This window comes from Girardinichthys multiradiatus, chromosome 21 (assembly GCF_021462225.1).
Source record: "Girardinichthys multiradiatus isolate DD_20200921_A chromosome 21, DD_fGirMul_XY1, whole genome shotgun sequence".
Taxonomy (NCBI): domain Eukaryota; kingdom Metazoa; phylum Chordata; class Actinopteri; order Cyprinodontiformes; family Goodeidae; genus Girardinichthys; species Girardinichthys multiradiatus.
In genome coordinates, this window is record NC_061813.1 from 38074201 (window position 1) to 38099180 (window position 24980).

General features: G+C 41.3%; 1 protein-coding gene across 1 annotated transcript; it reads right to left on the reverse strand.

Annotated features, from left to right (window-relative positions):
* Positions 1–1313: 1313 nt before the first annotated feature.
* On the reverse strand, positions 1314–24979 carry avl9 (AVL9 homolog (S. cerevisiase)). Its single transcript, XM_047350174.1, has 16 exons — positions 24705–24979; positions 18259–18379; positions 14771–14856; positions 14422–14493; positions 12604–12693; positions 12462–12528; positions 12332–12372; positions 12205–12243; positions 12049–12118; positions 11047–11531; positions 10785–10919; positions 10485–10704; positions 10268–10385; positions 9444–9497; positions 4301–4389; positions 1314–4189 (listed from the first exon to the last, which is right to left on the reverse strand). Exons 1-16 carry the CDS (start codon positions 24786–24788, stop codon positions 4062–4064), a joined length of 1899 nt encoding a protein of 632 aa, XP_047206130.1. The 5' UTR covers positions 24789–24979; the 3' UTR covers positions 1314–4061.
* Between the last annotated feature and the right edge of the window lies 1 nt (position 24980).

Genomic DNA, 24980 nt, shown 5'->3' on the forward strand with positions numbered 1-24980 from the left:
CCCTACCAGGGGCATTTAAGCCCCAGACAACATAGCCTCTAGTATCATTTGAGCACTCAAACCCCTCCACCACGTTAAGGTGGCGGTTCAAGCAGGGGATGATTATACAGAGATATGATTATTCTTTTTGTGGATGACGTGGTCCTGCTGGCCCCCTCTAGCCAAGACCTACAGCATTCACCGGGGCGGTTCACAGCCGAGTGTGAAGCAGCTGGGATGAGGATCAGCTCCTCCAAGTTCGAGGCCATGGTTCTCAACCGGAAAAGGGTGGCTTGTCCTCTTCAGGTTGGAGGGGAGTTCCTGCCTCAAGTGGAGGAGTTTAAGTATCTCGGGGTCTTGTTCAATTCAATTCAAAGATACTTTATTGATCCCCGAGGGCCGAGTGAGGGAAGAATGGAGCGGGAGATCGACAGACGGATCGGTGCGGCTGCCGCAGTAATGGGGGCGCTGTGCCGGACCGTTGTGGTGAAGAGAGAACTGAGCCGAAAAGCAAAGCTCTCGATTTACCGGTCGGTCTACGTTCCTACCCTCACCTATGATCATGAACTTTGGGTCATGACCGAAAGAACGAGATCCCGGATACAAGCAGCTGAAATGAGTTTCCTTTGTAGGGTGGCCGGGCACTCCCTTAGAGATAGGGTGAGGAGCTCAGCCATCCGGGAGGGGCTCGGAGTAGAGCCGCTGCTCCTCCACATCGAGAGGAGCCAGTTGAGGTGGCTCGGGCATCTATACCGGATGCCTCCTGGACGCCTTCCTCGGGAGGTGTTCCAGGCACGTCCCACCAGGAGGAGGCCCAGGACACGCTGGAGGGACTATGTCTCTCGGCTGGCCTGGGAACGCCTTGGGCTCCCCCTGGAGGAGCTGGAGGAGGTGTCTGGGGAGAGGGACATCAGGGCGTCTCTGCTGAGTCTGCTGCCCCCGCGACCTGGTCCCGGATAAAGCGGAAGATGACGAGTACGAGTTGTATAACTCATCCCGGTGTATAACAAGCACAGTTCAAATATATAAAAACAACCCCAGATTAATGACATTCATGGACATTCATGGCCATGTATGCATGAAAACCTCTCACCAGCCAGTTGGTGCAGCTCAACATTCCTGGTTTTCAGCTTTCCTTCCGGTTAAAACGACCGCTGGGGTCACTGGGTTCCTGTTGTGTTTCCTGCAAAAACACGGGTGTGCTTTTATCAAGCAGTCTGCTTTGAAATCACGCGACAGCTACGCTCTCTGCAAACGTGCATCTGCCCACCACTATGTTCCACCGACCTACATTTTAGTCCGGAGGGACAGGAAGCAACCACAGATCCTGAAAATAAAAGTGCAACTTTTATTTATTTCTAATACAGCAACATGGTTTATCACTTCCTTCTCCAATACAGTAAAATATTTTGTGTATTTGAGCTTACAATACATTCATTTGGTTTAAATACAAAACGAAAATATATCAGAAGATAAAAAAAAAAAGAATTCTTAAACAGCACAAATAATCCATAAGACTCGGAAGAGTGGACGTTTAAAATCGTACATCTATCTGGAAAACATGCTCACTGGACCACTTTTAATGAAACAACTGTTATATGTTTGCAGCATGGAGGAAACAGATCCGGTAAGCACCTCCGAACATACAGTTACACAAGGTAAGGATCCACAGAGAGAGAGTATAATGTCTGATTTGTGCAAATAAGCACAGTGGTCCATTTGTTCCAGTGTTTTAATCAGACAACATGGATATTTTTCTTTTGATAAAACATGCTACACAACAAATAAATAAGTCATCTGTCTTCAGGCTATTTTAGGTCTCAGTAAATATAGTTTTCCAAATATATATTTATTTAAAAGTAGAAAAAGGTCTGGGAAAGGTTACTAAAAGCCTGCAAACCAAAACTTTAGAGGTTCCTTTATAATCAGAGGATGCTTCTCACTCAAAGGCGACTAACTTCTGTTCACAAGGATTTCTATAGCAGCACTATGGTTGTTTCAGCATCAGTGTTAAATTTTTGTATGTTTTGCAGCCAAAAAGAAGTCTATTTAACCCATTAAGGCAGCAACATTTATCAAATAAAACCTTTAATAAAATGTTTTATGTTTGTATTTTTAATTTAGCATGCTTTTAAAAGATAAAAAAATATTGTTTAAATAATTGATCCACAAGTAAATTTCCTTCACTATGACTTATCTTTGTAAAGTGAGAAATATTATAGATAAAAAAATACACAAATGTTATTTTAAATATAAGGTTCAGGAAAAATGTCAAAGTGATCGCAGGTCAAAAAATACAACTAAAAACATCAAAATCTACATGTTCAATGATCTGATCCAGTTGTGGTAAAACACTTTTTAGCAAATATATTTTAAACTCTACAGGAACAGCTAAATAATAAACAATTTGTTGCAACCATACAGACTGCGTTATCAGTATGATCAATAGTGGTGATAACAGTGTAGTGTATATAAAGGTCTCTCCAAAAGCCTGACAAATGGTCATCAAAATGGACTTTATGTATGATATAATTAAATAAAAGATTCCTGTGGTTGTCAGGTGTGTTCCAAAGTACTACTGATTATAATTATTCTCTTTCAATTAGTAACAAAATAAGCAAAAATTATTTATTTTGCACTGCATGAAGTGGAAACTGGTGTTAAATCTGGCATTTTACAGTTTTTTGACATAAAAATTTAAACTTAAATGAAATATTTTACTTCAGTTATTAAATATATTTTTTAATTAGGATGGCTTTTGAATGTTTTTGTCACAAAAAACTGTTTTCCAGTACTTAAACTATCTTTTTTATGTTCTGCGAAGCTGTTGTGTCAGTTTTTGCTAGGTAGCAACCTTGGTGAAGCTAACACTTGTTAAAAATAAACAAAACTTTCAAGATTTTAAATAATGTGAAAAGCTTGAAATGTACTTACCACAAACCAGTTAAGACTGATTTAAATAAAGATTAAAGTAGTTAATAATAAAGTTAATAATTGGGATTTTTTTTTAAATAAGATGGCTAAGGCATTTAGCATTTTAGCAAACAAGCTAATGTTAACTAAACTAGCTTATGTAGCTAAAAAGTAAAAAAAAAAAAAAAAAAAAAGACTTGTTTTTCGCATTATAGTATTTAAAAAGTACACTACAAGGAGTTTTTGGTAAACGTATGTGATGTAGTGTTTCCAGTATTTCATTTTAACATACCGCAACCGCTTTAGGAGTAAAATATGGTTATTGCTTTGTAAAAATGTGAATGTATATGTAAATCTAAACTATGTAAATCTAACGCTCCAATCTTATAAACTATTTTGACACAAAAAATAGAAATGTGTTAATATTTGAGTTTGTCTAAATAAAAATTATATATTTTAATCAAATTTTACTAACATACTTGTTGATAAACCTATATTTCTGTCTTTTTTCTAATGTCAGTGACATTTCTGCTATATCTGTAAATGTTAATTTAGTAAAATAATGAATTTATTATAAACATTACAAAGATTTTGTTACTATTCTGTGATCAAAATTTCATTACATAGTTTTTCCACTGAAACAACCACAGTATTACTACAGAGACACTGATGAACATCCAGAGCCAAAATCACTTTAAAATCAAATTTGTCCAAATGTTCAGGGGCTCTTACCTCTGTAAAACCCTGTGACCAAGGCATTTTAAATAATTTAGCAGCAAAATATGGAGAAATCATAAAATACAGAGCCAAAAGTGAATACAGCAAACCCAAACACAGCCTTTGTATCTCGTAATCAGGAATATGAACTGCAGCATTGAGAAACTGTTAAACGTTAAAAAGCCTCTTGGGTTTTCATTTCTTTTTTATCCACCTCACAGTGATTATGGGCCTCCGTGCCTGAAGTTCCATCCAATCAATACGATGCTGGAGAAAGCCCAGAATCTCCAGTTCAAGGTTGGAGACCGCCGGGGGTTTATGGTTTGGACTTCTATTTGGATTTGAGGAAAGGTGATTGTTTGTCTGTTCGCATCCTTACTCTGGTGCTAAGGCTTCACAGTCAGAGGGCTGGGAGACAGACAGAGTCACTGGAGGTTTGTTGACACCAACTGTCATGGCTTCACCTCAGAGGCAGGTTGAGGACTCGAGGAGCTAGTTAAAGGTGCAGGCGGAGCCAGCGTGGAGAACCAGGAGGACATAGCAGACTTGGCACTTGTCAAGGCTCCACCCACTGACTGACCTGATAATGGAAAACAGTGAAGTTTCTTTTGATAAATGTGAGTAATTGTCCTATTCTACAAACTAAAACCCCTTACAATAAGTTTGAGGTTTAGCTTAGGGGCTATCTTACCCACTGCCTTCCCGGTCTGCACCACACTGCGGCTGGTTGTGATCATAGCGTTTCCGATCTTCTTCCCCCGCTCACTGTTCTGCACCGAACTGCAGAAAGAAAAACAGGTTCAGGATTTAGAAAATCAATGCATTCATTTTCTTCAGAATAATGGGTTGTCTGAACATTTCCATCTTTCCCAAAGCAAACTATACAAAAATGGAGCTCCTGAATGCTGCACCATTCTGAAGAAGACTAGGTACATTGCATTTGCACAGGGTGTCTGCTGGACCACTGTACAGTCAGCAGTCTTCTCTATAATTGTGTGGGCTACAACATGACCATAACATCAATTTCTCAATTGTGGAATATTCAAATTTTCTGACAATTATAATTTTGAGCTTTCATTAACACTAAGCCATTGTTAAAATGAACAGAAGCAAATGTTTTTAACACACTTTTTCCTTCCACTCAACTCTCTATTAATTTGCTTGAATACAACGCTCTGTGATAAGCCAGCAGTGACCTTTATTGCTTACCCTATCATTCTGAGTAAAATCATCATTTACACCACTTTCTGTTTTTGAATTAAATCAATGAAATAAATACATTTCGATGCTATTCTGATTTACCGAGATGCACGTGTAACAGCAGAGAACGAGCAGATGTCACAGGTGGTGAATCAAGCTAGCAGTGTTTCACAGCAAATGCTCGGTTACAGGCGGCACCGCCTGGCTTTATCCGAACTGAAACCTGGTGGATCCAACATGCAGCCTTTCATGTGGATCCCAGCTGACCTGATATTCAGCGGGAATCTCGATCCTGTATCATCCAGGTTGGCAGCAGCGTTGTAAAGAAGACGATAGTATCAGTAGCTGCAGGAAGCAGACGGCTGTCAGTCAGAGCACTCTAATGTGATAGTTACTGTAACTAAAAATTAACTCCTTTACTGCATGTTTACTGCAGGTTACTGACATAAATGCAACCTTTAACCCTAAAGTGCATTTCAGAAAAAAAAAAAAAAAAGTTGTATTTCTTCTCCAGAAGATGCTATGCTAAGGAACCCAGGAAGAGCTTTAAACCTTTAGCGTCTGCATCCACTTTTCATCTCCTGGGCTGACCCAGATAAACATCTTTTGTGGCGTAATGTGCTAGGCTACCAATAAAGAAAGACCCTATTGGCCTGCAGCAGTTTGGCTCGTCACGACTCGTTTTCTAAGAACGTCATTGCCACCAGCTGCTCTTTGTCCAATTCCGATGAAGAAGGAACGAGAAAAAGATCAGCCTTGTTTTTGCCCCCAGAGCTTCCAGAATACTCAAACATCACCGTTACTGGCAAGTGAACCGTAGCTTCCGCTTTTTCCTTCCTTTTCTGATCCAGTGACGAGCAGAGTGCAATAGATGGACTCGGCTGTCTGCTTTTACTTTCCGAACTGACATCCTGACAAGTGGGATTCATCACACCAGTCCCTGTGTGCCCCACCGACCCCACTTCCCCTTCCTTGTCATCCAGAGTCAGGTTTCAGGAAAATAACTGGGTGTTTACTGAGGCAGAGAAACATGACAGGAGTTCTGCTGGGAAGAAAATGTTCAAAAACAGACACTGTTGGATAAATTAATGAAACTGTAAATGATTCAAGTCCAGTCAGAAAACCAACATAGGTTTCGGTTGGCTCCGATCACAAGCTTGTGAAATGAAATTAAAAAAGGAGGAATAAATTCCTCCGGACTCACTAACAACATGAAGTCACTAACAAAAACACAGGTCTTATGTATAAAGACAAAATGCATCACTTTAGATGGTGGAGTTTTACTATACAACCTAGAAACCTGTGCTGATATAAAACATGCTGCACTCAGGGGGTTGTGGTGTCCCTCAGGGCTGTGTTCTCGGGCCCTTCCTTGTCTCTGTAAAAAAGATCTCTGCATCTCTTTCCAGAGATTTTCCTTGCTCAAATTTATAACCCCTACATATCAAATGTCTACAAACCCATAGCTAAACTGAATAAAGAGGGACTGAAAAGTTCCAACTTTAATGAATGAAGCCCTTCAAGCTGGGAATGGAAGGTTACAGAAATAGTTCAGGGTTTTTGGAGGTGACATTCTGTTCAGAAGTTATAAGCAGGCAAATTCTTACCTACAGTCGAAAACTCTGTTGGTATTTTTAATTTTACTATAAATCCACTGTAATTGATCCCAGAGAAAGAAGGTAGCCTGAAAGGGGCCCAGACCAAAGCTAAAGCCCTAAATTTGAATGTTGTGAAATGTTCCCTGTAAACTGCAGCATCAGATGTTGCATTTCATTTAGCTTACTATTGCATTCTGACAAAAGGATGAAATTGTGTGGTTGTTCCAACACCCCCCCATCCCCCACGCTTGCTAAGCACATGCTTGTCAGAAGAAATGTTGCTGTAATGTCTCCATGTGGAGCAGCAGGCCGCACCAAAAAACCAGAAAAGTACATTATTCCCAAAGTTAATGAAAAGCAGCAGGAAGTAGAAGCTAATGGGGCCACGCAGCTTGATTTGGCCCAGAGGGGACACACTGATTACACTGCTGTTGTCTTCGATTGTGTTCCAGAAAATAAGATCCTACATCATGAATAAAACTGCCTAAAACGTTAAAAGGTTTTCATGTGAGTTAACACAGAATTCAGATAACACGTCTTTTATCAATTTAAAAAAAAAAGAAAATTTGAATATTGTTATTTTTTGCATTCTAATACAATTATTAATGTTGTTTTCATTATTTTCATCAATAGTTACAGTATCTTGCAAAAGTATTCACACCTCTTAGGCTCTTTCCATCTAAATTATGCAACAAGACTTTTATATTTTAATTGGTTCCTCTAAACAAAATCTATGTATGTCCCAGTAAAATACATTAGAGCTTTTTGTTGTAAAATTAAGTTATATTTATTTACCACTAATATATGAAACAACTCAACAGCTGCAGAGTTTGCTATTATGTGTTTTCTTTCATTTTGATCATTAATGTTTTAACTGGACGCTGTGCAGGTGAGTTAAACTGACCCTCTGAAGTTTGTTTACTGAGGCTTTACGATAAATTTCACAGCCGCCGTGACACCAAACCCCTGAAGGTAAGGCGAGAGCTCCGAGCGTCACGGCCGACCATAAGCCAGGTCCGACTCTGTTGACTCTAGCTTGGCGTGAGCTCCTCGTTTGGAGGATTTATCTGCAGAGTAACTCTACCTGTGGTGCTCCAGCTGTGGACGGAGTCGTCTTTCGTTCACGCTGCCTGGAATGAAAGCGGAGCAGAGGGCTGAAGGAGTCTCCGGCTGTTTTTCAGAATGAAGTTCGCTCATTATTAATGACTCTGGCTGCTATGAGACCCGCGCCTGCACCGTGACCCCCCACCCTGCTGCCATATCCATGCACAGACGCAGCATGAAGCTGCACGATGCCTGCTGCTGCCTGCACCATGCAGTATTCATCAAGGGCTCACAGCTGGGTGTCGGGGTGTCTAACCGGATACAGAAATCCAACCTGCAGAGTTCTAAAGGGAGACGCTGGTGAAGCTTCAGCTCAGCATACGTCACGTTGCCTGCTGCCAGAAACGGAGCATCAAGCTCACATTTTCTGGTTTATTCTGGTTTCAAACTGCTTATATAATCCTGAACCAGTTAGATGTCCAGAAGGGAATGAAACGTAAAGCATTGAAGAGGCAATTATGGCAGACAAACCTCACAGGACTAATAAAAAAGCCGTGGATCAAGTTGACTTTTAAAATCTGGGAAACAGTAAAGACAGAATATGAATAGAAAGAAGATTTAGCTATTTTTAAGTGATGTGCACATAACAGTTTGCTCCAAATAAATTAGACACTAGATTAAAAGATTGGGAAGTCAGCGGCACGATATTAGAAAATCTTGCAACAGCTATAATATTGATAAATATTATGATGACATCAGCTGCGATAGCTGCCTATTTCCTTCTTTCTTCTCCGCCTTCATCACTCTGTGACCTTCAGTATTTTGGGCATGTCATCTGTGTCCGATTCGAACATCTACTGCCGTGAGACTCTGTCCAACTGGCTAAATATTACAGTAGCATGAAAAACGCAAGTTTACAACAATTGGAATATATTAGCAAACAATTATTGCACTCCAAACAGTCTTTTGCGATATGAATATTGCTTGTGCTGGTATTGCCATGAAGACATGTTCGTGATAATCTCAGCAGCCCTATATAAAAACACAATTTTATTACCCCTTACCAAAAATCTTGCTATGAAGGTAATTTATCACGTTCTTTGAGACTGTTATGTTGTTAACAACTACTAGCAGAAAATACACAATAGCAAAAAATCTTTGAAAGTCATTGGTCTTTGGAGAGTAAAGGTTTATTTTCTGGACTCCTGTGTGAACGAGACAAAGATCTGTTTTTCGTCTTGTTGGTGGCCCTCACTGTAACATTGGCTCATACAGAAGAGCCCAACTCTGAGTATGTGGATGGACATCTACTGGATGACAAGAAGTTGAAACTGCCAAGTTCTGATGAAACCAACAAAACCCTCAACCAGAACTTCCAGGAAAGTAGCTGTGGGTGGAAGAAACCCCACAACTAGCTTCAGGTTAACCGTTGTGAAAAAACACACTGATTCCTGGTATGAAACACTGATTGATCCAGATCAAAATGATGGTTTGGAGATGTGTGAGCTACAAAGGCTCAGGGATAGAGATGTTAGAAAATACTGGAAGGAAATCTGCAGTCATCAGCCCAGAGGTTTTATATGGGGCATTCTTGAACGTTCAAACACAACAATGAGCCAAAACACAAGGGCAAGTTGATCCGTCGCTGGCACCAGAATGACAAAGTGAAGGTTCTGGAGTGGCCGTCTCGGTTCTCCAACTCATTATTATTGAGTCACTTTGAAGAGATCTCAAATGTGCAGCTCATTCAAGACAGACCAATAATTAACAGGAGTGCTTCTTTGCCAAGAATGGGCAGCATCACAATCTCTTCTTCTCTTGGCCACTAGAGGGCAGCAGATATTTTGCTTTAAGTTGCATTGCCTCATCCGACAACCACTAAAAGGAAGTAGCTCTTCTCCTGCGTCTCATTTGGAGCTTAGAATATATAATAGATACTAATTTGTAATTTAAAGAATGTCCTGATTAGAATGAGAATAAAATAATACTCACTGTGAGAGTCGTAGTTTCACATCAGCTACACTGTACTGGCCCTGGAAAGGGTGGCTGCAACACAAAGGACATCCAGTTCATTTCATGCTGCGTCATTCTTCCTGTGATAAACTAAGACAAACTTTAGAAATATGTCTTAAAAGACTTCATTATTAATGTTTATAAAGTGAAAATAAATATAAAATAAAAAATATTTGGAAGCTTAAATTGGTTGTGCCTCTAAAAAGGTATCTTGTGAATCATTTTAATGCAGGAAACGATAGTGCAGATGTCACTGTAAAAACAATAAACTAACATTAAAACTAACGGTGAACTAAGTGCTCCACATAGGTCTCAATTCATGAGAAGAGAACACCAAACCTGCAGTGAAACACGGTGGCGGCAGCATCATGATCCGAAGTCACGAGGCCAAAATGTTAAAAGGTATGTTTGGTTTTCCCAAACAAACACCACAGTTGAACATGGTGATGGCAGCATCATGCTGTGGGGTTATTTTCCTTCAGATGGAAGGGGTCATAATTCCTCAATGAAATGAGGCTCAGAACTACAATGTAAATTTGAGTGTAGCCTAAAAGCTGTGCTCATTTTCTCCATCCCAGTGAACTCCACTTTCAGTTGAACTGTGATGGCATTCATGAGACCGTGTCTCACGTTGTGAATAGAAAACAGAGTGATTGTTTAAAATAAAAAAGAAATACACAAGAAATGAAATTCCATAATTGATCAGAAACATATCTGCAACGGTAAAACATGTTTCCCTCCTAAACCTTATTTTTCCTCCTCTGGAGCAATGTGACTGGCAGCCACCGGGTTAATCCACCTACCCTGGAGTGATTGTTGTCATGCCAGGATGTTTGTTACTGAACCAAACCCGGAAGTTGTGAGTGTTTTTCCACGCGCCAATAAACGGTACCCCATAATCCGCCAGCAGCCTCTCATTATCTGACACAGCAAATAGAGAGAGGAGAGGAGTCAGGACTCAGGAGGCATGACGTCTGCGGTGAACTCATGACATTATGTGATGTTCTACCGCTTTCCCACCTTGCTGCAGTGCAGATGAGAGTAAGGAGTGAAGGTAGAGCGTGAACTGAGCTCTGATCCACTCGTCTCCTCCCTCCCAGCCCGTCCCGTCCAGAAACACGTCATCTCTGTTCTCGGTCACATGTTTCACCAGGTAATCTGCAAAGCGCAGGTCAGCCGTCGTCAGGCTTAAGATCTTTCGGAGCTCTGGGTCCTGGATCTGGATCCGAGCTTCGTCTACCTGCAAAAGCAAAGATGCTCAGAGTAATGAGCCCACGTTTCGGATGAAACACTGAAACATCGTAAACAAGAAAGACTTACTTCCACGATTGCGTCACTGAGGTGCCTCTGCTGGCGGAAAAGGATGTTGGTCGCCCCGGCAACGAAGCCTCGAACGGTGACGTCTGACAGGAGGTGATGCTGCTGCAGAGCCATATAAGGCAGGCACAAGTAACCCTGGCAACAACAGAAGCAAAGTAGAACCACAAAAAATAGTAAAGTAATACAGTCATTGTTGGTTTGATGTTGGGTGGTAGCACTTGTGGGTTAACATTTTAAAACCATGACCGGTGGTTTTAGTTACCTTAGTGAAGACGGCGAGCGGCAGGCCGTATTGATCCTCTTCCAGACCCGACACCAGGCCCTGGGTGACCCCGCCCTGACCGCTGACCCCCAGCGGCTGCACTGTGATCGGCGTTCCTGGTTTAGAGTCGAAGGCGTCCGGCAGCTCCGACCCACCGCCGGCTGCTTCTTTGGGGCTGGCTTCCTCCAACACGCTGGGATCCAGAGTCTCCCAGTCACTCTCGGAGGACTCTCGTGAGGTCCGTGAGGGCGGTTTGAGGTGGTTGCTGTCCCCCTCCGGGCTGTTCATTGAGGACAAAGACTCTGCAGCAGCTGGTTGGGTCACCTCCACGCCCTTTAAATCCATGTTGGTGTTGGCGATGTCAGTGACGGACACGGTGACGAACTCCTCGGCTGCTGAGACGCTCTCCACCAGACTCAACTCGTCCGAGATGCTGCTCTTTGGTTTGTAGTGTGATGAATCCACCAGGCCGTGTTCGATCATACCTGCACAAACATCACACCGCCAGATCCCATATCTCTATAAATATAATGTCATTTGAAACAGATCCACAGGATCACAGATCCTCCACCATATTTAACAGGGGTCCTGAGGTGCTTTTACACGTATTCCTCCTTTGTTTCACACAAAACCAACTTGGAGTGTTTGTTGCTTAATTGGTCAACCATAATCTTATCTGACAAAAGCAGTAAGTTAAAGTCTAAGTAGAGTTTATCAACTCTGTGTATTTATCGTACATTTGTTATGGCAGGATGGGAAATGCTTTTTTTCTCCTCCCAAACCTCCAGTTGGCATGTAGATAGCATGTAATCGCGTTGGTTATTAGGCCTGGTCATTAACCATTCATTGGATTCAGGAGTGTTGGAGCAGGGAAGCATCTAAAAGTTACAGGATGGTGGCACTCCAGGGCTGGAGTTGAAACTCTCCCGGCTGGGATTAAAAACCTCCAAAAACAACTGAATAAGCACCAGACCAGACAGATTTCCTCTGGGAGTTACTGACCTGGAAAAAGTGACAGAACCGCCATCAGGGCTCCCACGAGTCTGTTTACAGGAGACACATAGAACAAGACCTGCAAACAGACAACTGTGTGGGATCACATGTGGAAAACCAAGGAAACAAAAGGGATGAAATGTTATCTTCAGGTTGGACTCTTACCTTCTTCTCCAGCAGAATGAGCTTGAAGAGGATGAGAACCTACAAAATAATGTAAAAAAATGTTTTAACATCATTGTTCTTAGAAGAAAAAAGATTTTTTGCATCATATCAACCTATCTGTTACAACCTTGTGTTGAAAGTGTAGGATGAGATCTCGTGGTGATAAACCTGAGGAGAGAAATACGCATCAACATTTTCCTGCCAAATGACCATGAAAACTAAATCTGAACTGTTTGTGGAGGCTGGTATCTGTGTACCTAGATAAACCTGTGATCCCTCCAGCGCGGAGCCCCTGAGAGAGCCGTTCATGTGCTCGAAGAGATCCTGCACAGGAAAATACAGGTGATTACAACAGGAAACAGGAAGTGAATCTCAGATAAGGTCAGACCATTTTTTCACCTTCAGGATGGAGATCTGTGAGAAGTCTTTCTCCTCAAAGTAGGCGTGTGTGATGAGCTGCAGCTTAGCTTGAAGTAAACCGTAGAGAGGCTGTAAATAAAAACAAACATTGTGTCAGCAGCAGACTGAGTGTGATTCAGATACATCATGAGCTAAAAAATCCAGACGAAATGTAATTTTCCCTGACAGAGAGAGAGATTCATGAATCACAGTGGTTCCTGTTAACTAATGAAATTTACTGACTTTAAATAGCTGATGAGCAGCAGCTTCCTGTAAAACATCACTCATTCTGAACCATAAAGGAGCCTCAAACAATGAAAGGCAAGAGAGAACTTTATCCAAGACAGGTTTATTCCTGAACAGTAACGGATTAATAAAATAAACACAAAACCCTACAACCCCTGATGGTTTTGTTAAAACTCCAACATCTTACAAACTTTTCAGTTTTTTTGGTCCTTTTTGTTTTATTTTTTAAAGAATAAATAAGGTTTATTGATTCAATTCAATTCAGTTTATTTATATAGCGCCAATTAACAACACGTGTCGTCTCAAGGCGCTTCACAAGGTTTGGAATGGTGCTGGGTTGTTGGGGAGGTTAGATTAAACTACTGAGTGTTAGAGTTTGGACATTGTAGAATGGGTTATGTGTAGGGGCACTAAATAAAATAAAACACTGATAAAGTTTGTTCATCTGGAGCCCACTGATGGTCATTGTTCTACTAAAAACCACAATGATTGGGATACCTCTCTCTGTCAGACTGATTATAACCATTGGAAAAGAGAAGGAGGTCATACAGGTAGCAGAAATGGAGGGTGTGTTTGCACCTCAACCATAACTGAGCCGGTTTAGGCTAAACCTGACTCCACCTTACTCCATCCAACAGGGAGGGAGGAAGACGGAGGTAAAAATAATTGGAGAGTGTTGTTACCTGTTGCATTGTGTGAAAGGTGGGTAACTTTAAAATGGGCTGAGTCAATTCAATCGAATCATATAGATTTTAAGTCAGGTTCATACATTCCAATTAATCCTAACCATTGAACAGTACAATCAGATTCAGTTATTTATTCAAATTGGATAAAAAGTTTTTCTATCTAAGGAAACCCAGCAGATTGCATCCAGTCAGAGACTTGCAGCATTCACTCCTCCTGGATGAGCATGTAGAGACAGTGGACAGTCACTGGCATTGACTTTGCAGCAATCCCTCATACTGAGCATGCATGTAGCGACAGTGGAGAGGAAAAACTCCCTTTTAACAGGAAGAAACCTCCAGCAGAACCAGAACCAGGCTCAGTATGAGCGGCCATCTGCCACGACCGACTGGAGGTTTGAGAGAACAGAGCAGAGACACAAAGAGAACAAAGAAGCACTGATCCAGGAGTACTTTCTATGGGAAGGAAAAGTAAATGTTAATGGACGTAGCTCTTTATTTCCTTGGATGGATAGACAGAAGGAAGGAAGGACAGACAGACGGATGAACGAAATGAATGGACAGATTGGTGGAGGAAGAGTCATTATAGTGATTATGTGCATCTTTAAAATAAAACCAGAGTAAAACACTGTTTAATATAGACAATGGAACATGAAAAAAATGAATCCTGAAAATATTTTGTCTCTAATCTATTTTTCTTTTTCCATACTTCATCAAACCTGGATAAGAATTTTATCCAGGTTCAGATTTTTCCTGACATGCTAGGATCTCTGATCTTTTCATCCCACCTAAACGTATTGCTTTAAAGTCCTACTGTATGATTTCATGCTGAATCAAGGCTCACTGTGGGAAATAGTCCGATGACGGCATGAAGCTGGATGTGACTCACCACTCGACTGAGGACACAGACGCTCTTCTGAACCGTCTCTCTGGTGACGTCGGCCTGTCTGACCTTCAGGGCCTAAAGTAAGATCCAAAAAGACAATCAATACTGGAGGACCCAAAGAAAACAAACCACATGCAGGTAACCCAGCTGTTTGCATTAATATGCATCATGTAGATCATTGATGCTCCAGCGAGGTCAAAGTTCATTCTGTAGAATAAAAACAATCCTTACTGCACCACTAACGTCCTGGCTGCCTCGTTCTGCAGCTGTTAAGGCCTTTATTCTCCTGGTTTACGATACTTTTACCCCACACTGAAGTCAAGTTCTGTAAAATAAGCCTGCATTCACTAACCTTTGCTTCTATTTGGCGATAACAGGACACGCCATAGACACACTTCATGTCTCCATCGAGAGGTGGCAGGTGAAAATACACAGTGTCTGCAAAACAGGAAGAAAAATCACTCAAACTGAAGAGAAACCCGATCAACGTAGAAACGTAAGGTGAAATGTAGGATCTGTAACCCACTAAGCTACACTACAGATACCCACACCCCGTCCCTTTGGAGTAAGGCATGGACATCATCACTGTCGGCCGATGTTTGTCATTTTTAACATATCGGTTTTGGTCCGATGAGTAAAATGTTTATTTCCATCTTGTTGCCATTTGTGTTTTGGGGGGTGGTTTATGTGGTATTTGTAACATCAGCTGTGTGGTCATTTTCATGGTGTCAAAAGGGTAGGAAAATATGTAATATATATAATATTGGTAAATATCATTGGTGCATCCCTAGTTTTCATCCTTCCAAGTTTTGCAGAGTCCTGTTGAAGACCCAATTATTTAACTCTGTTGTGTTGAAGCAGAGGAACATTTAATGAGTCCAGATTCTGGATCTTATTTAGGAGGAAGAGTTTGTAACAAAGCAGGTGGACTTTTCAATCTAGAAAAAAACGTTACAGTTTTTCTACCAACAACAGGAATAAAAACTTGAGGCAGCAGCATCATTTATCGAGTATCACAGAGAAAATGTGCTGTATATAAAAAAAAGCCAGAACATCAGAATGAAAAAATAATCCAAATAAAATGGCACGGTAGCGGGAGTGTGATGATATGGGTCTGTGTAGGAATGACCACTATAGAGAGCAACAAAAATGTGTTACTGAATTCACCATCAGACTGAGCCTTAAGGTGCAGACTCTTTCTCCTACCAGTACTGTGTTTCAGCAAATCCAGTTAAAACATGGTTTCATATCTGTACAAAGACAATTAAAGGAATCTCTGTAAAAAAAAATGGGAAAAACAACGTGTTGAATAAACAATAAAAAGAAGTTGAGAGTAAATGTTCGAGAAATTAAAGGCGGCTGTGGATTTTGCTTGATTGGTGGCCTAGGGGAACCCCTTCACCATACATGTGACGAACACAATGACAATAGTGACCTCTGACATTTGGTTTTTGGGATTCTAGAGAGAATTTGAAACAAGACGAGACCACATAAGATCAAACATGCCGAGTATTTCTCCGACCTCAAGGGCCGGAGCCGCCCTTGAGGTCATGCCGCCCAGGCGTCAAGCCATAATCACACCCTGAAAACGCAGTTTTGATTTCAGAAGCTAATCGACGCTTTGGCTTATATGTAAACTATGCAAAAAGTAATAAAAATGTTATAAAAACTGTAATAAATGTCAGTCTCTGTTAAACCTATACATTATATATGGATGATTCAGGTTGTAATTATAAATCAATAAAGAGTAAGTGCTAATGCAACTCCAGCTGATCATTATCTCTAATCAGGCTGGATACAAAGTCACATTCTGTCTGCGGTCTTTTTGATTTAATTGTCTCAGGTAAAGGAAATGTCACAACGATCAGCTTCTAAACCATCAGAGCAAGAAATCAGAGTGTGTTTCTTCACTGAGAAAATCTCCTCTGGCTGAGAGCGACAGCAGAGAGTCTTAAATGTGGCACATCTGAGATTAACACAGCAGAGAAGAGGCGCCAGCAGCAGCATCACAAACATGCAGAGACGCTGCTCTTAGTAAAAACATGCTGAGGGATAATCCTGAGGAGCAGAAGGAGCAAAGCTCAGACGTAGGACCAGACAGACGAGATGTCACCAACAGGAATATCCACAGAAAAGGAGACCAGAAACATACCCCTGGATTCCTTAAAAATAACATTCTGAGTTCACTGAAGGTGAACCACTGATTTCACCAGTAAATGTACATTATTACCCGCTCCTTTTGACAGAGACCAGGAATCAGAGTAGTTCAGAGCCAAGCGTAAAGCTCTTCTAACTCTTTTAAAACCAGTTTGTGTTCTTCTGCTGCAAGAAAACAGAAAATCTCAAGATTCAGAGAGATCTCATCCAAACAGGACCAAAATATAACTTTATCCAGCCTAAAACTCCAGCATGAACCCAAAAAGTTTTGTAAACACCTACTGAAGGTTGTAGCTCTGTGCTGAAGAAATGATTGGTTAAAACACCAAAGCCTGATGAGATTCAGCTTCTCTGCTGCTTCAAACTAAATCCTGTATAGAAGTGGCTGAAATGTAGGATGGTCAGGCTCAGCCTTAGAGATAGGATGAGGAGCTCAGAGTAGACCTGCTGCTCCTCTGCATCTAAAGGAGTTAGCTAAGGTGGTTCAGGGTTCCTCCTCGGCGCCTTCCTTAGGAGGTTTTCTTGAGACATACTGCTGGGAAAATAGCTTGGTCCAGACCCAAAACCCACTGGAGGAACCATAAATCCTTTCTAGTCTGGATGGATGGATGGATGGATGGATGGATGGATGGATGGATGGATGGATGGATGGATGGATGGATGGATGGATGGATGGATGGATGGATGGATGGATGGATGAACAAATCTGCAAAAGAGACTCAATAAAAACAACCTGGACCATCTCAAAGGAACATCTGTCCATTAGATCCGAAAATAAATCAGATGGAGAATAAAAAGAACCTCGACAAACGTTGACTATCAGAAATTAACTCATATTTGAAAACTGGGAACTAAAGTTAAACACTGCTGAAAAACAACACGATGGACGGAGACCAACTATCCTTGTTGAGGCTGTATTTTCAAAGGATTCATAATATCACCTTTTAAGTCCATGGTTTCCGGGGTGGTCACTAACACAAGACCTCCATTTTCTATCCGGCAATAACCCAGTTTATGTTTTCACAGCAGCTATTGTCTTCCACTGTAACCAAAACCCAGCAACCTCTCTGAGCCCGGCTGGTTTATTGGCTGCTGAGGCACCAGAGAACATAAAAGATTTATTGTGCAGTGAAAAAGGGGTTGATAAGAACATTCCCAGATAAGAGTTAAATATTACACAGAAAATCTGGTTGCAGGAAGAGCAGAGTTTGCGTTCCCAGTCTTCATCCAGATGAAACTGTGAAACACTGACGACACCGACTGTTTTGCAGCTGACTGCCTGTATGTTAACTTTGGCTCAGCTCCTGCTGTTTGCCTTCACATGACTGTTTGATAAGCAGAAAAAAAAAACACAGTATGGTCACATGACGGCAGCAGGACTATGTGGAAATTACAGCCACTCCCACAGCTTTGAAATAAGAGCTTCCTTGACAAGAAATTCAGATTTCAGAGGTTGCTGGTCCAGGAAGCAGATGGTTTGTATAAGATTCCTCAGAGTACCCTCAGTCTCAATCTCCAAACATCCCTGGATACAATCTCCCTGTTTTACTCCCACAACCACTGATTGTACCATAAAGAAATGCTTGAAATGATTCAGAAAGGCAATGATTTAATGTGTTTTCTAACAATATCCCCTGCCTGTATGAGTGTGAGAAGACCCTCCCCCATGATGTTGTGACGCACCTTCCTGGTAGTTGTGGGCTCCATCGGGCAGAGCCAAGAACGGGAGGTACTTCCACTCCTCTGGCATTAGGTTGCTGTCGTGACCCTCGTCTGGCATCAGTGGGGGGTACGAGAACTCAACCTGAGGACAGAGTGGTAAAAATGTCATTTAGGAATAGTCTTTAGGAATAAAGGGATAGGGTTTGCATGAGCGCGTAATGCAGCAATGGACAGCATGTGGGGTAAATATTTCAGTAATAAAACAGAAAGAAGGGAACAGTGGGTAACTTCTACATATTTATGTTATCACCAACCATCCACCGCTGTGCTTTACAGTTGGAATGAGGTGTTTGTGCTGATATGCTGTTTCTGATTTTCTCCAAACGTGCTGCAGTGCATGATAGCCTAAAACACAATATTTTAGCCCTATTTTTCCAAAGGTCATTGTTCCTGAAGTCTTGCTTTTCCGTTGCAAACCTGTTGCAATCCATCTGCAAGAAGCTTTCTCTTTTAAATCTTCGAAACAAGCCATTCTTGTTCAACATGAGGCCTGTTTAGCTGAGAATTGCATGCTCTGACCATGAATTAGCTGAGATGTTTGCTCCGGGGAAGACTGGCAGCTGACTGAAATATTTCTGACTGGTACGAAGTCTTTCTGACTTTAAACAGTTTGGAAAGGGCCTTTCAACCATTCCCAGATTGCTGGCCAGCAACAATTGCTCTCTCTCTCTGGTCACTGCCGACCACTTAGCATTGTGTTAACACACACCTGTATGCTCCAGAGCATCAAACTGTCTAAAGTCCCGCTTCTATAGAGATAGCTTAGCTGCTTAAACATCCTCTTTAAAATGAGTCACCAGCTCAGTTTTTGTTAGACTAATAACAAGGTTTTTGCACCATGAAATTTCTTCGCCTTCCACCATTAAAAATCTGTCACTTTTTAGATATTTTACAACACTTGTTTGGTTTCCATTGATAAAAAAAATAAAAATAAAAAAAAACACACTCTCGCTCTGGTGAAATCGCCCAGACCGCAGCTTTAGCTGAGATAAAACCTGTTGCTCCTGATCGGAGCACACACCCACAAACAATGACTCAGTGTCAGAGGACAGACTCAGACCGACTCCTTCAGGCCGCGGTGGCGCAGCTCGCTCTGCAGGACTGAGGATCTTTAGAAGAGCAGATATTTGTAACCAGACTGAAGCTTGTAAACACATTTATTGCGTTAAAGTCCTGCTTTTCCAGTAGTTTATGGCAGGGTTAAAGTAGAGGGCATTACATTGAATAAAATGCAGGCGTGGGGTCTTTTCTATTGGTTTTTTGTTGTTATTTCTCTGCTTTTAAATTCTGAGGCATTAACAGGTCAGTAATTTTACTGACAAATGAGACGAAATATTTTTAGAAGTTAAAATTATAAATATACTGTTAGAAATCTCAGTCATAGAAAACATCTTTCTTCCGGCCTTTGTTAGCGATTCGGGGACTTTAGCTTTCAGATATGAATTCAGATTTGCAGATTTGTATAAGTGCATAACAATGCATGCTGTGGGTTGATGTGTTTATAGACTGAAAAAGGTGGGAGTTCATAGTAGCGACAGAGTTTATGTGTAAGCCAAATGTCCCCCCTTTTTCAGTATTTCAGCTGTGATCACCGATTAGAGATGATAGAGGTGGGCAATATATATCGCTGACGATAGCATCGCAAATGTTGCTTTGACGATGTGCAGTTTTACATTATGGAGTATTCATACCGTCTCGAACAGACAACAAATGGAGGGTGCATACACGGGAAAGGAGAGGTAGATGAAAGTTCGAGGGACTCGAGTTGGCGGCAACTTGACCAATCAGCAAACAGAATTCAGTCTCGTGACTCACAGCAACTAAACGAGAACAATCTTCTCACATGGAGGAAATATGTAGCAATATTCTATCTCAGCGGATGATTTAATAGCGAGACGTGCGTCCACGTCCCTAGCCTGGAAATGGTCCGTTTTTGACAAGACTGACGTTGGTCAAATAGCGTTATATGCAAAATATGCCAAAACGTGGTCACCGTGAAGAACAGTTCAACAACAAATCTGTTCCACCACTTGCGAACAAACCATACAAAAGAGTATGAGGACAACGTAAAACTTCGTGACTCTACGAGTACTACTACGGCCAAAGAAAAGACAAGTAATTCAGCACAAAACACTCAGCAAATATAAATATGGCCATTGCAGAAGGCCATAATATGTTTGTGTGCATGTTTCGCAGAAGATGTATGAAGCACTTCAAAAATAAACAAGAGCTATTGTTCGTGTTTATCTATAGATGTCCTGGTAGGTAAGTAGGGTTTGACAGCAAGAAAGAAAGCAAGAAAGAAAAGAGAGAGACCAATCAACCCACCAGTCATGTGTTGCATGCATAAGGAAAACATGCAAACTCTATACAGAAAGACGCCAGGCTGGGATTCAAGCCCAGGACCTTCACGCTGCAAGGCAACAGCCCTAACCATTGCAAACACCCTTGGCCGATTCCATTCTCTGCTTGATTGATTGGTGCATTTCTACTTGAGTCCTAATGTGCTGATATTAGCCTTTAGCTTCAGAATACTGTGGGCTCAAATGAATTAAAAATCTCAGTTGCTATGAGAGTTCCTGCATGATTACAGCCTTGACACTGTCATCATGAGCCATGTAATGACACCAGACAGTACTCTTAATTTTGCACTTCCAAACACTTGATTGATTGATTGATTTATGTTTGCTAGCAGAAGAAATTCTTTTAACAGAAAGAAAAACGTTTAAGTGAAAAGCCACAAACAAAATCAGTTCTCTTGGGCATATCATACTTCTGATTGTGCATCAACTGAAAACAAATCTTTAGGGGAGTTTGAATGGAAAAAGCCAAAAACCAAAACAAATAGTATCTGATTATATCTCTGGAACTAAGTCCTAAAGAGTTTTTGCTGCACTTCTGTTGTAGTTCTGAACCATCAAGGATCAAGCTAGTCATTTGTGGGAGGATGCTGGAACACTAGTGTCCACACCGAAACCAGATCGATCACCATCGACTGAAACAAAATATGCCGTTGCTCCAGCATGAACACCTTCAAGCTCACCTGAAATTAGCAGCTGCCCACATGGACAGGCCAAAAAAAGCTAGAAAAGGTTTACGGTAGCATCATGCTGTGGGTTTTGCTGCTAGAGGTACTGGTAAAGTGCACAAAGTGGATGCAATAGCGAAGAAATTTAATAACTTCAAACCAACAACTAAATAGTTGAATCTTGGCCATAATGGGTTGTCCTAGAGGAAAAATGACCCAAACACACATCAGAACTGGTTTTAGGATGGATAAAGCAGGATAACATTAGGCTTCTGGGATGGCCCTGACCTCAAATCTGTGGAGGATTTATGCACCATACCTAAAAGCTGGGTTTCTGCCAGGGCACCAACCAGTTTAAATTAATGTTCTGCCAAGAAGAGCGGTCAAATATCCAGCCAGAGTGATACCAGAAGTGTGACAGCTACAAAAGGTCTGTGGATTCCCAGCAAATTGCTGGGGGACATTTAGGCAAATATTAGTTGGAGCGTATGTTTATCCATATTTGAGGCCTTATCTATAACTTTAACCCCATGTGGAATAAAAAATCTACCCTGAAAATGATTAAAAAAAACATTGCAGTTATTTTTTGCATCATCGGGTCTGACATCTAGATGTGGGATGTACCATCCTGTGTGTGTTAAACGATTTTTAACAGGCCTGGTATTTATTTATAAACCAGCTGTGAACATACAGAGACAGAAGCTGATTAAGAGGAAGAGGAGGCCAGTCGGATCCAAGAGCCATAAGCCCAAACGTCTGAAGCCCAGCAGGAGACCGCTGACCCCTATCAGATAACTTCCCCACAACGCTGTGGGCAGATTGTGTTCTCGCTCTCATCGTTACGTAAAAAAAACCTCTTTTTTTCATCTTTCATCGTGGAGAGCAGCTGCTTCTGAGGCTGCAGAGCGACGTGATGCAGACAGATGGAGAGCAGCGACAACAAGAAGGCCTACTGTTTGGTTTTATGGAAGCCCGTCCACCTCACACACTTCATTAATTTTGAAGAACTACTGGCAGGAAACTAGAGGATGGATTAGGACGAACATGTCATGTTCAACATGTCCACTTCCACTGATAAGGAGACATTTTCCTGTTTCTGCCACGGAGTAGAAACATGAGGGAAAAAGTGTCTGATGTCCCGGATTAAGGTCAAGAGAATCTAAAGAAATGTTTCTTGTCACATTTAATTGTAAAATATAATACGGTTTCGATTGCTCTAACCTGTAGCCGCTGAATGTTAATCAAGCATCAGCATCATCAAATTCCTACCATTTAAAATGATACAATGTTTATCTACATGACAAGAATCTTCACAAAACTCTAAAGGGTAAATAAAGCAACTTGAACTAAGAAGAAATGAGAGCACACACCTCCAAATTGTACCCATCCTTAAGTACAATGTAAGCATGACGGGAATAATGAGTTTTTCAGGCTGCAGTTTGAAATCAGTGTATTTGGGAGGCTTGTAGACATAGGAACCATTATATTCTGAGTCAGACTCCCAACTGGGGAACAGAACATACACCAACAAACTGTATCCAGCCTAGACTTTTGCTTGTTGCAGGAAGGTTTTTTAGGCTGCAGAATGAAGACACTCTTTACCTGCCAGACTGTTAAAGAAACCCCATGGCATTGCATTTACCCACGGAGAGGTAGGGAAGAGTTTGATCAACGTTCACAAAGGTTCTTCAGGAAAACGTCGGACCAGGAAGAGCCAATTGGCAGAGAAAAACTATTTATGTTCCTAGCAAGAGACTAAAGGAAAACAGCCATGTCAGTGGTAGAACTTGCCGACTGAAAGCACAAAGGAGGCCCAGAGTTAAAGGATGCATGAGCAGCATGATCACTTTAGATTTCGTTCTGTCATGAAGCATCTACAAACAACTCAAACCGTGTGCAAACTTTGTGCAACTTGTGTTGCTAAAGCAGGCAGCAGCTAATCCAACATGCTGGTTGATCTACAGAGACATCACCTGAGTGTGATAACAATGCAAGGAAGAAAGTCTGGTACAAAATAACAACTTCCACAACCAGCAGCTTCTTGGCCCCTCACACAAAAGAAGTGGTAGGTTCTGGACCAGATCTCCACAGTTGGGAGGTGCATTGGCTCCAACTTTCACCCAGCTTGGGGGAACAGATGGAAAGAAAAACGGTAAAAAATGTAACCCACTCTTATGTAGGAAGGTTGCTGGGAGATTAAAGGGAGTTGTGAGTTTAGGCTAGTTGAGACGACTTTCGTTGACTTTAATACCTGATATAGATCTTAGTAACCAAGACGCTAAAGCTCAAGGAGAAGTATTGGGTCTTCTTGATGATGGAAAACAAGGAGAAAAATGAGAGAAATGTGGGTTTATTACAGTCGATATTGTCATTGACTGCAATAACATTTAGATTTTCCATTTTTCCTCTTCTCATCGAGCCCTACAGAAGCATTACTTTGTGACTTCTGGAATGTAATAGTGAACAATTATTACATGCCATACAATCCTTTCTGATTTTAATACTATACACTCTGGTATTGCAGTTACAGTTATTTACAGTTTATTATGCAACTGTAATTACCAATGTCATATTGTTTCAGCAGCAGCAGGAATAATGCTTTCTGTCTTAAATGAATGCAACTGGATCATTTCATGCATTTATTTTTATTAAACACAGTGACACCAAGATGTTTTTACTCAAAGTTATCCTACGGTGGAGATCTATGTCTAAACTAAACAAAGCAACAAGACTGCCTAAACAACCATTAGGAAAAAATCTTTAAGATTGTTTTATTTCTTTAAATGTTTTGAAGATGTTTTAGACCACAGCTCACATTGTCCTCAGATTGGTCTCATTCATCCACTAAATCAGCTACTTTTAATGACGATAATCATGCCGCCAAAGATAAAGCCTTGCAAATATATGTGCTTTAAGAGAGAAGAGATCAGAAAGGAAATCCTCTTGTTTTTCAGGAAATATGTCACAGTTCTGTGCTGGAGGATAAACCACTGAAACCACAGCAACAAAAACAGACGAGGCAGCCGACCACTTGGCTAATCGATCAGCTATGCTTAATCGATTTGTGAACAGGATGTAGGCTCAGGTGGAAACACTGAACTGTAAAAATATCTGAGCTGGAAACAAACCACAAGTTATACAAGCCATAGATCCCAGAGCAAGCAGTTGATTATTCATCTCCTCCCGGTAAAAGAATCAACAGCCTTGCTTATTATTTACAATATTAACTATTATCTATGCTTATTAGATCGACATGTTAACGTATCCAGTGCGAGAGTGAAATTCCCACACAAATCATCAGTAAATTTAGTGGAAATGCGCCTTTAAATGACAGATAGTTAGCTACAGTTAGCATGAAGCAGGAGGTTTGACTAGATACCTGACAGCCCTTCTTGTGGTGAAATCCAACCACAACGATGTGCAGAACCGGCCCCTTCACTTCGTCTGTGCCCTGAGACTCCATTTCTACCGTTAGTGTTCAGTTCTGGTAGTCCGGTTTCGGTTTCCCTTCGTGGGTCCGATGTAAACAGCGAACAGAGCCGAGTTTTAGCCCCGAATCTATCACACATACACAGCGAACAGTAAAAACAGCTACAAACCCGACCTGCCTCGACTACGGAAATCATCGACAGGTTTCCCTGCAGCGCACTTCCGT

Coding starts and splice junctions, on each gene's coding strand:
- avl9 (XM_047350174.1), bottom strand. CDS start 24,788: ATGGAGTCTCAGGGCACAGACGAAGTGAAGGGGCCGGTTCTGCACATC. Junction 12,244..12,331: donor TCCTACACTTTCAACACAAG/GTTGTAACAGAT, acceptor ATTATTTTGTAG/GTTCTCATCCTCTTCAAGCT. Junction 10,386..10,484: donor CTCATCTGCACTGCAGCAAG/GTGGGAAAGCGG, acceptor TTGCTGTGTCAG/ATAATGAGAGGCTGCTGGCG.